The sequence below is a fragment of the Podarcis bocagei genome (assembly GCF_964188305.1).
Source record: "Podarcis bocagei genome assembly, chromosome: 3".
NCBI lineage: Eukaryota > Metazoa > Chordata > Lepidosauria > Squamata > Lacertidae > Podarcis > Podarcis bocagei.
In genome coordinates, this window is record NC_138127.1 from 51,591,853 (window position 1) to 51,607,647 (window position 15,795).

Sequence of the window (15,795 nt, forward strand, 5' to 3'; positions counted from 1 at the left end):
GAATAATAGAAATAAACTGGGATTTACAGTACAATGTGGCGTGGGGCTGTTCAGAATTCCAGCCTCTCAGGGCATGTATGCAGTGTGTGATACTGTGCATTCGGTGCTGGATGCAAGTGCCTTTTGGGGAGTGCTATACACCCTACGTCACCCTCACGTCATCCCTGCCCCACCCTATTTGTCTAGATTCTGTGCATTCTGCTGGAATGGATATAATCTGTTTTGTGCTGAGAACACACCTCTCAAATGCTTGCTGCATACATATGTACACAGAGAGCACGTTCTCAGGCCGCCTTCTATTAGAGCAGATCTAATGACATTGCAAGCTAGCTATGCCACTCCCTCTCACCATTTTTAACTTGCCTATGAATGAAATAGGGAAAATAGAAAGCAGTAAAGTCACCTCTGTATACTGATATGTATCCTCTGTATATCAGTATAGCAAGACATCAGTTTCTAGTCCCTTTTTCAAAAGGCTGCAATATATATTTGTTTGCTGCCCATCTGACTGGGTTGTCCCAGTCACTCTGGGCAGCTCCCAACAGAGTACTAAAACCGCAATAAAACATCAAACATTAAAACCTTCCCTAAACAGAGCTGCCTTCAGATGTCTTCTATAAGTCAAATAGTTGTTTATTTCCTTGACAGCTGATGGGAGGGTGTTCCACAGGGCTGGTGCGACTAGCGAGAAAGCCCCCTGCCTGGTTCCCTGTAACCTCATTTCTTCTGGCGGTACCTTCACTGCTCGATCTCAGTGTTGTGCACTTGTTTGAAAACTTTCCCACCTGTGTGCAAAGACAACACAGATATTAGCTACTGCTGTAGATGATATTGTGCAAAGTTGTGTACAACTGCAAGCTGCTGTGTACAAAGGCTTTATGTATACACAGCCTCAATTCCATTAATCCCCGCCCCTATATTTCCAGTTCTGCAGCACCATAGTCATTCAGCTCTCCATGTCTACTGAGTATACTCAGTCTTCATTGGGCAGATCTTTAAAAACTTCAGAGTTCTGCCATGTCTACTGACTGATACTTGTCTCTTGTTTGGCGTTGTTGCTGCTTTGGCTACAAAACAACCAGCATTCAGATAATTGATAAGCCTGTTGGTGTGTGTGTATGTGTGTCTGTAATGTATTGGGTTATATGTGTAACATTTATGGCATACCCTCCCACATTTCTCAGGTGAAAATAGTGATGTCCTATTCCATACCCTCTAACATTTCTCCGATGAAAATAGGGACATTCTAAGGAAAAGTGGGACATTGTGGAATCAAATCAGAAACTGGGATGGCTTCTGTAAATCCAGGACTGTCCCTGAAAAATAGGGACACTTGGAGGGTCTGTTATGGTCGGGTGTCAAAACTTCATTAGTGCATCCAGGAAGCACAAAAAACATTGTGAGGCTACAGATCAGGTCAGTTTGTATCAGAACTTGCAAATGTTGGATTTCTTAAGCATCCTTAGACACAGCCCATGTTGTTAGATGCCTAAACTTGCCCTCAGGGCCATATGTGGCTTGCAAGTAATTCCAACACAGATTACAGTTTTTCAGGATAGAGGCACATCAAGAAAGTGTTTCAGTGGCTCCTAATCAGCTTCTCCCTCTTCATTCATTGTGATTAGCTTGCATTGTGCATTGGCTGAGACATTTTCTCCTGCCAATCGGAGCAGACAATACTGGGCTAGGAAAACAATAATCTGATTCATTTTAAAGCAGTTTGGAGGTAAAATTATACCCCAGTGTAGTATTTGTTGCAAAATTGACAAAAGGTAGCCATACAATATAGGCCTCCTAGAACATTGTCACCTGCAAACAGTCCCCAAATTTCAGCCATTTAATTTTTTTTCAGTACACAAAGAAGCATCTAGGACCAAAACCAACAACCATATTTCAAGGAAACCAACTGAACATGACATGCAAGGTGATTTGCTTATTTCAGCTAATGATATGTGTTGGGGGTCAAAACTTTTCATCAAAAACCGACCCGGTGATACACATTTAAGTGCCCACCTAGGGTTATCTTTTTGAAAATGAAAAAGTGCCCCGCCCACAAATATTCCAATAAATCTATTGATGTTTACCACTGGATTGTGTTTTATCTTCTCCAGTGTTAATTTATTGAGGGAGGGGGATATATATCCCACAGCCTTTACAAACAAAAACTGGTCCAGGAAAGCAGACTTCTGAAACCACCCCCTTGGTTTGGATTGGAGATATTTTACTCTCCTTTGGATTCTTTGGAATTCAGCTTGGGGTAGAAACATTTCCCCCAAGAAACCATTTGTGGCAATGTTTTGCAGGATTACAGTACCTCACTCTGGGAGTAGCATGGTATGGTTGACAGTAGAATCATGTCTCAGACTTCAAATTAAGGAGGTAGGAACATGGCTGAGAGAGAGAGAGAGAGAATGTAGTAACAATAGGACAGAGGGGAGTGTTTTGTGGCTGTGGGGGGCGGGGGCAGAGGTTGTCAGAGAAGGAAGTGTATTTGTAGTGACTTAATAGGATTTTTGTCCATATTTCTATTTTGTATAAGCTTTGGAGCTAACCCCCTCTTGCCTCACCAAGTGATATCTGTTCGTGTGCATAAACGCAAGTAGAAATGGTCTTCCAAACTGAAAGTGCAATATTTACAACTTCATGGTAGCATACTATGTAAACATAATTTAATAATCCATTAACCTTTAAAGATTGTAAAGAACAAATTCCGTTTTGTGCATTTTTGTTTATGACCATTATTTTATCACTGAAACTGAACAAACGTTTACTGCCATCTAGTGGAAAGAGAGAAAGTGTATATTACCTCTGCAAAGTAGGTTGTTCTGCACCTGTTTGCCTTTAGCGGCCTTTTGAACATGCTGGTCATATTCTCTATAATTGGCTAAATGAAATTTTCATTACTGAGGCTATACACTAGCAAAACTAGTCAACCTACATCCACAGAGTTGCTTTAATTTTGCTTTTATCTTTACAAAATGTGAAAGGGCTTTAAAAGATTTGCATATAAATTGTTATTATTTTTGCCCTTTTAGTTTGGCTATGATGGGTAAGGCTGCAACTAGTGCAGAACACAGCAGCTTAATTACTAATGAGCTTGAATTGCTAAGAGCATATTATCTTGCTTCTTCAAAAGCAGCCCTGACTCCCAGTGGGGAGCTTTGGACTTCAGCTTTTTCTCTGAGCCCTCCGTTGCTTGGCCCTATCTTCCAGAAGAATCCCTAGGTTCAATTATTGCAAATTCCTGCCTACTCCATCTGAAATGAGATTAATCAGAACTCATCCAAAGAGACTCCTTATCGTTCCACTCATGTCCTTTCTGGTAATCCACTGAAGGTTGTAAGTGAAAAGGATAGTCTCATCATCCCAGGCCTCAGGATGGCTCTACTTCCAGGCAGCCCCTTGGTCTCCCTTGGCATGGCTCCAGCTTAGGTCTGGATCTTTGCCTGGACAACAAGGGAGTATTTGGGCATGACTTTGTGACTCTCCAGTATTACTGCCAGACTATCCGCTAGTCTCTCTACCTACGGACATTCCAGTCTGTCATCTGTGTGCCTGCATTGCACCATCTGTCCCTGCACCATTGACTTTCCATGTTAACCTTATACAGAACTGACTCTGAGGCTCCATCTTGCCCATCTTGTCTCTCCAACCTTCAGTTTGCACTTTTTGTCGTCCATCTGTTGCTGCTTGCCTTTGACCCGGCAGTGACAAAATCCATGCAAAGAGATGAGTAGAGACTTTATCCTCTGTGGCTGCTTCACAGTTATAGAATTCATTTGCCCGGGATACCGAGCAACTATGCCATGATTTCTGAAAAGCCATGGGTAAGATGGGCTCCGTTCTCCTTGCCACCATCACCACTGTTGGTTTTCTGCATCTGATCCCCATCACTTAGTTGTGTTCATTCATTTAAGTGGATCTACTCTGAGTAAAACATAGCTGAATCCCACCCTCTGCCACTGCCTGAACACTCAGAAAGGGCAGGTGAACCAGCACTGACAGCACAGAGGAGGACCAGCAGGCCCAGGAGTCTCCAGGGAACAGCAGTGGGACCCTGAAAGCTTGTGAGCCACATCTGGTGCCAGGGATACTAACCTCTGAAGGAAGCCCTGCTCTGTAATGATTAACATTCAATGGCATTAAGCTCCTCCACTGCATGAAGGTGTGCCTTTAATGTTTTAATGATCTAGTAGGTGTTCTAATTAGTTGCTTTATAGTTCAAGGTTGACTTTAGTCTTTTCATTTTTTTCCTGATGCACCCCCAGATTAATGTAATAATGACTGAGATTCCTTTATCAGTTAATTCCATGTTTTTATTGATGGTTACATGTGATTGGTACATGAAGCAGTTTATGCCAGTGTGGCTACAATGGCATTGTAAGGCCCTTCTGCAGTTCTGCTTGTCACTTAAAATCCATCACAATCAATTTGTTTCACATCCTTGTGTGCAGCTGGACAAAAGTACCTCGGTGATGTCTTTAAACACCACATATCTCTGCTGCTTAAATTAATCATCCTGAGTCTTGTTCCTTGACACTTAGAACCATATTTCCTGTGAAATAGAATACAGATAGTAAATTTTCAATGGTCCTTAATAAAGAATGTGCAGACACAGCGTTAGAAGTGCATTTTGGAAGTGGGAGCTGGCATCTCACAGTTAAGGGAATATTATTGATGCCACACATGTTTCTATGGTACACAAGATTTGAATCAACTGGTAGTGTTGGCATAATCTGAAAATCTTTCTCTTCTTTACATATTCATGCATAGGAACCAGCATTCGTATTTGCATTTGCATTTGTATTTTTGTATCATTTCAAAACGCAAATAGCAACCCTGTTCCCAATGCAATACATTCCCAGTTTTGCCATAAAACAGCTGTTCTCTAACCACGATAGCCAATCATATTAATTTCTTTTTGTTTCTTCACACCCAAATTGTACTTTCAGAACAAATATATACATGATGCTACCAGTATTTCAAATACTGGTGGGACTACTTTACTTTTCCCAATTCACGTGCTTCTGGCTCCACCTCCAACGCCCCCAAGAAATTAGTGCAAAGGTCCGAAGGGCTTTGTGTGTGTATTCAGTTGTGTGTGTATTTTTTTTCATGATCAGAACTCAACAAATTAGATGAGTTTTCAGGTTCTGAGCAGGGTAGTAGGGAATTTGAGACTTCACGGTGCAGGAGAGGCAAATTCAGCTTAAGTTTAGGAATAAGCTAAAGTGCTTGTCAGTATACTGAGGGAATAACTCAGATTATTTCTGAGCTAAAGGAAAGATGGTCCATGGGTGGCATGCCTAATGCTAATTGTGGGCTGGCACTATAATTCTTCATAATGGGAAGTGGCCAGTAAATCTATGAAACAAAAGTATTCTTCTCCTCCAGGTTGTGCTATGTGCGCCATAGAGCTAGGACTCTACTTTAGTTCCACGTGCTTCTTTTTTGGGGTGCTTCCTGGTGCAGGAAGTATATCGAATGAATGAATGAATGAATGAATAGTTTATTACGGTCATAGACCAGAAGAAAAGAAAAACATAAAAGGCAGCAATAGTTTACAAGGGAGTGATGGTGTCAATTAAAAGTTGTAAAATTATACATAAAAACAATACACATATACACACACACACACATATACATACTCATATATGCACTACAGTATATGTATGGGCTTAAAAAAAGGGGGGGCTTATCCAGGGGTCAGATCTTTTACTTTTTTACAGCTAATGCCCTCCGCTTGATCGCGGCCGCAGAAAACTTGGCCACTTTCAGTGTTACTTCTGGGTTTTTATCTCCTAGTAGGATTTTCAGCCGCTGAGATTCAGATCGACCTGGAAATTTCTCAACGATAGGGGAGATAAACAGTAACCTGATATCCCCGTAAAGGTCGCAGTGTAACAGCACATGTGAAGCCGTTTCCACCTCCTTCAGACCACATGGGCAAACTCGTTCAGCATAGGGTGTGCCCTCGTATCTGCCCTTTAGTAAGGCAGATGGCAATACATCAAATCTGGTAAGGGTAAACGCCCGCCTATATTTTGCGATTTGTAGGTCCAGCAAATATGGGGTTAGATTAAACCCTTTCCCATAATCTTGGATAGCTGGATATTTATCTATCTTGCTCATATGGTCCTGAAGCTCTACATCTCCTATTCGCTGGCTCACCATCATTTTAGCCTTTTCAAAACCTGAGGCTATGAGTTCTTGTGGGGAAAGCCCCAGGCCCCTCAATTTTTCATAAAGCGACAATCTCCATTTAGACTGGAATGGGTCTAGTAGAGTCAATGGAGCCACTCCCACTGGGAAAAATATGAGTTTTAGCCAGAAGTGAATCTTCAAGATCCATATCCTGGCATTAATAGGGAGTTGGCCAACCTCCAGCCTAATGGCAGTGTTAGAGACACAGGTAGGTAACCCTAGTAGGGAACGATAAAATTTAGTTTGTACAGATTCCAGGGACTTGAGTTTTTGACAATTAAATATCTGGGTGCCATACATCAATTGTGGAAGTATTTTTGCAACAAAGACCTGGGAGGCAGCAGGGACATATTGACCTCCTTTTCTGTAAAAGAATCTTATAATAGCTCTGGAAGATCTTTGCGCATTTACAATGGAATTCTTAATCTGATGGCACCAGGATCCCTTCTCATCAAAAATTATTCCAAGATATCTAAAAGATGTTACTTGCTCAATAGGTTGGTTATTAATTTTCCATTTATGTCGGAGTTTTCTCTTGGAGAACACCATAATTTTTGATTTAGTGTAATTTACTATTAGGTGTTCAGCTTCGCAATACTCTGTAAGAGCTCGTAAAAGCTTTCTTAGACCCACACAAGAGAAGGAAATAAGTGCCACATCATCCGCGTACAAAAGGATCGGGATTGGTGTATTATTTAGATTTGGGGAATGAGTGCTTGCTTCCTCCATCTTTCCGACTAAGGAGTTTATATAGAAGTTAAAAAGAATAGGAGCAAGAACACAGCCTTGCTTGACACCATGGGAACTTTGGATTTCCTTTGATAGGTTCCCATAACGGTCGCATCTAACACGGATCCGAGTGTTTTCATGTAGTCTACGGATAAGAAGCAAAAGACGTCTATCGATGTTTGTGACATTTAGTTTTTCCCAAAGTCTGTGCCGGGGTATCGAGTCGAAGGCTGATTTAAAATCTATAAAGGCTACATAGAGAGAGCCTCCTTTCTTTGAGGTGTATTTCTCCACTAGATGTTGCAATACCAATCCTTGGTCTAGAGTTGATCTATGTGCCCTGAAACCAGCCTGGGCTTCCTTTAGGATGTGCTCCTGTTCCAGCCAGTCCGCAAACTTTTCACGTAAGTGAGTTGCATAAAGTTTGCTGATGATGCTTAAGAGACTGATTGGTCTGTAATTGGCTGGATCAAGTTTACAGCCTTTCTTGAATATGGGAACGATGATTGCCAATCCCCAGTCCTCTGGTATTATTGCTGTTTGATCTATGCTGGTGAAAAGGGTGGCAAGGACTGGGGCCCACCAGTCAATATTGGCTTTGAGAAGTTCAGGAGAGATGTTATCTGCTCCCGGGGCTTTTCTGTGTTTGAGTGCCTGAATAAGCCTCCTAATCTCCGCGACCGACACCGGAGGCCACTCATCACCTGCCGCACACTGTATTAGTGGCTGAGTCAAAGGCAGAGCTGAATATGAAGATTGGAAAAATGCCTCCCAAGTCCCTGCAGGTATAGTATACTCCACTTCTGAGGAAGTGGGTCGCACTCCATTTGCTACCAGTCTCCAGAAGGTGGCCGAATCTCTCTCTCTGGATGCATCTATTAGGCATTTCCATTCTCTTTTCTGTGCCAGGAGTTTTTTGTTTTTGATCAAAATTTTATAATTCCGTTTATCTTCAAACCAGCCCGTGGGGAGTTGGGGTAAATTGGCAGATCTATAATTCTTGTATTTTTTCAATAAATTTAGCTTCATATCCTGACATTCTTGATCAAACCAGGGTTTGGAGTTTTTATATACTGAGGATTGCCTACTTGGCCTGTTCCTTTTTTCCTTCAGGGGATCTTGAAGGAGTAGAATTAACTCCTGAAATAAATTTATCTTTAATTCATGGCTTGAGGAAGTTATAAGGTTTTCTCTCTTAATGAGGAATTCCTTTGAGCATAGCCTACTTGAAATTTCCTTATGCAGTTCATCTGTCCATCTAATGCGCGAATATCTGAGCTCCAAAGCTGTAGGGCTCGAATGCTCGATTTTTTCAGCGCAGGATAAACAGGAAGTATATCCATCCTTCAAAATTTTCCACAGGTTAGAACATGATGGTTGTTATTTCATTAGGAGGGGAAAGGAGAGGCTGTGTTTCTGGTAGTAGAACAATTTACACTTGCCAGGTGTTTGGAACAGAATGGCTTTGTGTCTTTTGTATTCAGGAGTTTTCATGTGGGTGGCAGGAAAAGAGGGAGATTCTTAGTATGCTTATATGACTGCCATGCAAGAAGATAAATGTAGGTATATAAAACAATGGTTTGCTCATTCATCTTGCCTTGCCAAACTGCTTATACTTTAATTGCTTTAACTCCCTAAAACACATTTTTCTTCCCATTTTAAATGCACCACATGGGTATCCCTGAGTAGCTGTTCTGTCTCCTCACAACTCAGGGGAATTATTTGCTGATGGGGCAAAATCTAACAGAGCACTCTGACAGCTGATGGTTGGAGACCTGTTAACTCAAAATTGCAGGGATCTTATTAAATCTGGCCCATCTGGACCTGGTGTTGACCCTGCCCCTTCTGTGCCCTTAAAGGAATATTGGCAGTTATCAGCTCCTATGGTGAGGAGGACGGCATTAGGAGTGTTGTCTTACAAGCTAGAGGAGTTTGGCAAAGCAACATCTTCTTCCCTAGAAGGTCCAGGAAGACGGGATAGTGCTCTTCTGAGTTTGAGGGGAAATTGAGATCAGAAGGCAGGACAGCAGCCATTATTGCTGACGGGTTCTGCTTATTATGTGCAAAACACTGGCCTTCTGAATCTGTGCCAACATATACTAATGCATTGACATTTCTGAACATTTCAAACAGGTTAAGAAGTATCATAGAGTCTCTCCAAAGGGTGGCTAACCTGTGGACCTCCAGATGTTGTTCAAATCCAACTCCCATTAGCCCTACCTGGCATAGTCAATGATCTGAGATGATGGGAGTGGTAGTCAAACAGCATCTGAAAGGCCACAAGTTAGCTTATTTCCTGCCTTGTTTCTTTTAGAGCAAGGATGGGTATCATAAGGAAAGCTATCATGAACTCAAGAATTAGCCAAGATTTTTTGCTGCCATAAACCAATTGAGTTACATGATCTGAGTGATACACACCAGCATAATTTGTATCACTGCATGGGATCCTGAAGTACACTCCTTTGATTATATGCAGCTTTGTGTGCACCCCCGAAAAATATTGTTGCTCATAGCAGTGGCTTGGTTTGCTCATGAAATTGGCCCAGGACTGCAGTGACTCTCAGAGAACAGATTGTCGTACCACATTTGCATCTAATTTGTGGCAAAATCCTTCTTATAGCTTGACAGTGTTAACGAACAGAGTCTACAGTGCGCAAGGTGCACACACATAGGCTGCGTATGTGCAGTCTGTAGTGGCAGGGTTCAAGTTGCATATTCAGGGCCTACACTTATAAGTGTGTTAGCACTGTTCACTATTTTCTGCCAACAAGCTTAGATCTGGATGGCCTGCAGACACAAACCCGTTCCTCCTTTTCCAGAAATTGTATATAATTTGTTGCGTGAACAATCCTAATGATTTAGCTTTTCACATGTTTAACTTAGCCATGTTTTGACATATCAATCTCATTGTGGCAGTCCATCCTGCTTTACAGCATAAAAGTCTTCCCATAGTGCTTGATGGCTATGTTAATAGGATCACAGCAAGTTTCTGCAGTACTAGTCTGAGAAAACTGTGTATAAAAATATGATATGACAGGTTAAAAGAGACAGAGGGGAGAGACTGACTGACTCCTCTTATTCTGATTTATTTTTAAAGGGTTTGTTCCAAAGTCAAATAACTTGTTTATATTTCCCTCAGAAGCTCTCTTGTGTATAAATTGTGTTCACTTCTAGGATCAATCAAGGGCACAGCCTGGGCATCGTAATTATGATAATTGGTAGCAGTATGCAGTTAATGACTGTGAAAGGAATAAGTTGAGTGGGGAGCAGGCAGCTTGAGGAAAGCAGTTTGAGCAGAGATGTTGGAGCACATTTTGTTGGACAGCCATTATTGTACTTGGGTCTACTTGTATAAAAGCAAGGGGAAAAACAACAAAGGTATTTCACTTTGCCTTAGTTGTTTTCGTATAATAAAAATGATGTTATGTTTTTTAATGCCAGCAGGTCTACTACAACTCCTTCAAAAGACAGATTGTTTTCTTTCTCCACATTTTAGAATTCGGTGCTAAAAGGGCTCTGGAGATGCAAACAGAAAAGTCATTACGTAACTGTAATCAGGGGGGTTTTTTAATGACATTTGCAGACAGCTGTCCTTAATTTTTATACTGGGGGGCATCCCCTTCCCCCATAGTTTAGAATACTGTTTGAACTTAGATAGTGATTGGTCATTCTAAATAAAAGGAAACAGCCCTTCACATAACTAAGGGTCATGTGAACTGGCCCTGAAGCTGCATTATAAAGGGCCCATTCCCTCTTCTATTGGAATAAAACTATTAAAAATTCTACTTGTGGTATAAGCAACTGCATGCTATAGGTTTAAGAAATCTCTGAGTTGTGTATGATCAAAGGCATTGAGTTGGCTTTCAAAATGTTCAAACCTCTTTTTGTGAGTAGATCAATAAAAAAAAGAGTACTACAGAAATGGTGCATAAAGATGATTCATTTCTCACCCTTTGCTAGCTTTCTGCAAAAGGCTGCAATTGAACTTCAGACTTTTCACTGAATTACTTTGCCTCGTTCTCAGTAAGCATAAAAAGATGTTTGATGGATGGTCACTGTGATCTTGAGGAAATAGCCTGTTTCCTCATCAGAAAAGCTCAGGTTTTAAAAAGAAATCAGGAGATTTTGAAGTCTACAGTCAGTTCTTCTTTAATTCTATTTAGAATACCTTCCGTTCTTTACTTTCAACTGAAATTCTTCCCATTGTCTGGCAAGGACATCTACAAACCAAAACTGAACAAACAACACAATCTTATGGATTTTTACTTGGCAATAAATCCAACTATGTTCACTGAGGTTTACTGCCAGGTAAGTGGGGCTAGGATTGCAGTCTAAGTCAGTTTTGCTTTATTTTCATTGGCATTTTTCTACTGCTAAGTATAGCAGAAGCATACGCAAAACAAACAAAGAATAGCTATTTTGTATTCCTTATAATAAATACACTCCTGTTTAAAGTACAAATCTGCATCCTTACTTTTCTAAACATAATTACTGGTGCTATGCAGGAAGCTGATAATCCATTCAATTAAAGAACAGAAGGCAAGGTACAATACAAGAACTCTGTAGGGACGAGAATACAAATGATCGGACATTGGGCTAAAGAGCTGAGTTAAAGGAAATATTTGAAACTCTTTGGCCTATATTCACCCAGTTCTAAACAATAAATAAAGCACTGGAGACATCCTGACTGTAATTGGCAAGGCCAGAGGGTTCACAATTCCTTGCAAAGAGACAATGTTGTCTGTGTTTGACAAAATGTGAGGCCAAATAAGAGAGATTCAGTGGCTTGGCTGCAGATTTCAAAGGAGGGGAGGGGAGGGGGAAAGAATAAAAAATAAATAAAAATAAAAAGCTGCATTTCATAAGCTGAATTTTGGCATTTTTGAAAATGAAGAACTTTTGCTGTGCAGCAAACTACAAATATTGTGCTGAAACCTCCTCCCTTTTTAACAATTATCTGGCTGTTTTAGACTAATAATTAAGAGATTTACAGCCTGATCACATCATCTCATTTAGCTGCTTCAGAGCAAGCTGAAACATGCACCACTTCTAGCTTAATTGTGTCCAAAGCAAAGGGGCTCAAAGGTCTTCAGCCACGACCTACTTGGCTTATAAACTTCCACTAAAACCCCTTTGCAGCAGTATCTCAGTGTTGTGCCATTGGTTAGGGACCATTACCACTCTAATAGGCTACTCCAGGCTTCCCCAACATGGTGCCCTCTAGATGTGTTGGGTTGTAACTTCCACTATTCTTGATCCTTTGTGATACTGGCTGGGGCTGGGGCTGGTGTGAGTCATAGTTCAAAACATCTGGAGGGCACTATGTTGGGGAAGGCTACACTACTCTAATACCACTCTACTATTTCAATAATTTGTAAGTAGTGGAAGATGCCACCCTTTTCTGCTCAACTGGTTAGAATGAAGGATGCCTGATGGAATGGTCAAAGACTAGCAGACCAACAGGTATTTATTCTTGTGCCAGCAATGGGAGCTGAAATCCAGTCCTTCACTCCACTGACACTCTGCTGCAGAGCATAGGATTACGCTGTAGAACTATTTAAAATAAACACTGATATCAGTAAGCACTACTGCTCCCAACCAAGTACTATCTCTTGGTCCTGAGGCTGCAGGACGTTTCCCATACATATTAGCTCTAGCCAGCACACAAGAGGCAATAGTGAGAAAGAACACCGTCTATCTAGCAACACAATCCTATATGAGCACAATGCTCTTAAGAACATAAGAAGAGCCTGCTGGATCAGGTCAATAGCCCATCTGGTCCAGCATCCTGTTCTCACAGTGGCCAACCAGATGCCTGTGTGAAACCCACAAGCAGGACCCAAGCAAAAGAGTAATCTCCCTTCCTGTGGTTTCCAGAAACTGGTATTCAGAAGCATGCTGCCTTAATCTAGACCAGTGTTTCCCAACCTTTTTTGGACAAAGGCACACTTGTTTGATGAAAAAAATCTCGAGGCACACCACCATTACAGCCCCGTGACGTCAGCGCTCAGCGTCACGCCGGGAGGGACGCACGAAAGTGTAAGTTTCAATTTTTTCCCTCCCCCTTGCCGGGGAACCTCCAAGCTTTGGGGGTGGTGGGGGAGGAGGCAGCAAAGCGAGGCAGGAAGGAGAGCGCGGCTTGGCTGGGTGAGCTTTGGCAGGGGCAGGGAATGAGAGCCGCGAGGCGGGCGCTGCGGACGGAGGCGCTGCCCGCCGAGCTCGCAGGCAGCCAGGCAGGCAGACGGCGAGAGCCCCGCGCTGGGTGGCCTCTCCTCGCCGCTGCCGCCCCGCCTCTCGCCGCCCGACTCGCCCGCCTCCCTCCAGGCAACATCTCGCGGCACACCAGGCAACATCTCGCGGCACACTAGTGTGCCGCGGAACAGTGGTTGGGAAACACTGATCTAGACTAGCCTACAGCTACATATCCACCCAGATCACAGTCCTGAATCAGCTTGTCCCGCCCTCCCCTCCATGCCAGCTAATTGTTAAAGCCAAATCAATCTGGGACAGCAAACTACATAAGAAACTCTGACATAACTAAAGAAATTTTCTGGTGGTGATTAGAGGCCAACTAGATTAGCACCTCATATTTACCTTGGAAATAAAACTTCCAATGCAAATAGCAGTAACGGGGGTCTCAATCTAGATCAGGACTACTGCAGAGGACAAAGGCTTAAAGGTTCTCCATGACAAGCTCCTCATCCAAACTGATGACCCCATATCAACAATTTGCTTTTTAGAAGGTATTCCTTCAGTTGCTAATTTCAAGAATGATATTGCATCTAAAATGTAGAAATAATTGTTTCCAGCAAGTTAGGGCATGGCATTGGATTCAGCTGAGTGTTTTACTCCCATGCAAAAACACCAGGCATTTGCAGAAAGTTTAAAAGAAGTAACGCCTCTTATAACAGCTCCCTTAATTTTCCATGCAATATTCCTAAAGTGCACAAAAAGTTTGTATGTTATGTACTTTCATTCACATTGAACATGCAGTATCTAATTACAAACATCTGGTCTGATATTTGGTTTCCTTCCTCATAACACCCACCAAGAGGTTGGATTTTGCATATGAGAAACAGTATATGTAGGAGTGGCCAAGCTGAATGACACATGGTAACTTGAGCTGAACATTTTCAAATACGAATAATGCTGGGGGGATGTCTATTCTTTCCTTGTTTCCTTATTACATGTTTTGCAAGCATCCAGTCAAGTGAGACATACTTAACATTTGAATCACAAAATAAAATGCCACAACCCAGATCATTCTAAACTCATTTGGCACGGAGTCTCTTTGAGTCAGGAAGTGCTCAGTAAATTCTGTTCATAATTCTCTTCTGGCAGTGAAACGTTTCCTTTCTGAAAAGGAAAAGATAAATGGCATTCGCTTTTCATTATGGATACTTTTGCAAGCAAGTCTGTGTTTGAGAGGGAAGTGGTAAGTAAAATGGATGCTGAGTAAAAGTGTGTTTCTTACTTTGGAAATTTACAAGTTTAGGAATCTCATATGAAAGTGGTTGTGCTGTTTAAAGGATCCAGGCTAACTCAAAATGGAAAAAAGTCGTTATCAGTCTTTCAGTGTTTTTGTACTGAGGATTAACTATAATTTCCCATTGGTCTTGAAATGTAAAATAAAGCTTTCTTTTAACACAGTATTATAACCACTTTTAAGAATAGAATATAACAAATGAAACTGATTTTTTTACTGGAATTTAAAATATCTCTCTCTGTGTGTGCATCTGTTGAAATAACAGCTTTAATTTAGGTTTATATCTCCCTGAATGAAATGGTTGAAGAAAGTAGTTGATGAATTTGTTTTAGTGGAATACAGTAAAATTATTTGTGTGTGTTTGTTTGTGTGTATGTTTGTGTTTTAAATCAATTAAAAGCTGCTTTTCTAGCATTGGGAGTCACTGATACTAATAATACAACAGCCCTGACCAAAGCAAGACTGAAGGTAACAGGTAGCTATTTGATTTTTCTGCCCTTCAAAAGATTGAAGTGGGGGAGGGGAAACTACGGTATTCATGTAATATGGTGTGGATGACCTGCAATTAGCAGGACCTCCCAATATATCCTTTCTTATTAAAACCGGATTAACTATTTTGCTAAGCAAGTACCAGATGCGAATGTCTGTCCCAGGATACCTTGGTGTTTGTTTCCATATATTTTATGTGTTTGTTTATAACTGTCTATGTCAACAGATATATCTCTTGTGCATGTATAGCAGGTTTGGGCCATGTTTGAAATTAAGGAGGAGGGGAGAGAGAAAAAGGCCTTGGGATTGTGTCCTCATTGAGTTGTATCCACTTCCACCCATGCAACTTAGTCCATCCATTTTCACTGAGGCCCGCCCCCCATGCCTGTCTAAGCCCTCCACCTGAAAAGCTGGTTCTAGGGATTAGGGCAGTGTTTCCCAACCGGTGTTCCGCGGCACACGAGTGTGCCGTGAGACATCGGCTGGTGTGCCGCGAGATGCCTGGAGGGAGGCGGGCGAGTCGGGCGGCGAGAGGCGGGGCGGCGGCGGCGAGGAGAGGCCGCGCCTCCTGCTGCTGCCTGGCGCTCCTCCTCGCAGCCGGCAGCGCTGCCTGGGCGCCTCCGCGCGACTCTGCCTCGCTGGGTTTGGTCTCCCAGCAGAGACGGGTCACACGCGCACCTCCCTCCCTCCCTCAGCCTGCGCGGAGGGAGAGCCAGAGAGGCATCGCTCCTGCGCGGCGGGAGAGGGAGCAGCCGGAGCGATGCCCCAAACGAGCTGAATTCCGAGCGAGGGACTGAGGGGGGAGGGAAAAAACTTTCACTTTCGTGCGTCCCTCCCGGCGTGACGCTGCGCGCTGACGTCACGGGGCGGGGCTTTAATGGTGGTGT

At 42.4% G+C, this 15,795-nt stretch overlaps 1 protein-coding gene across 3 annotated transcripts in view; it reads left to right on the forward strand.

Annotated features, from left to right (window-relative positions):
- SASH1 (SAM and SH3 domain containing 1) overlaps positions 1-15,795 on the forward strand; it is a 533,200-nt gene that overhangs the window by 329,524 nt on the left and 187,881 nt on the right. The window contains exon 1 of one of the 3 annotated variants that reach the window (XM_081186277.1): positions 14,214-14,368. The exons of the other annotated variants lie outside the window; for them this stretch is intronic. Within the exon in view, the coding sequence (XP_081042403.1) occupies positions 14,327-14,368 (42 nt within the window). The 5' untranslated portion in view covers positions 14,214-14,326. Of the gene's footprint in view, positions 1-14,213; positions 14,369-15,795 lie in introns of those variants that run through there. 3 annotated transcript variants of the gene reach the window in all.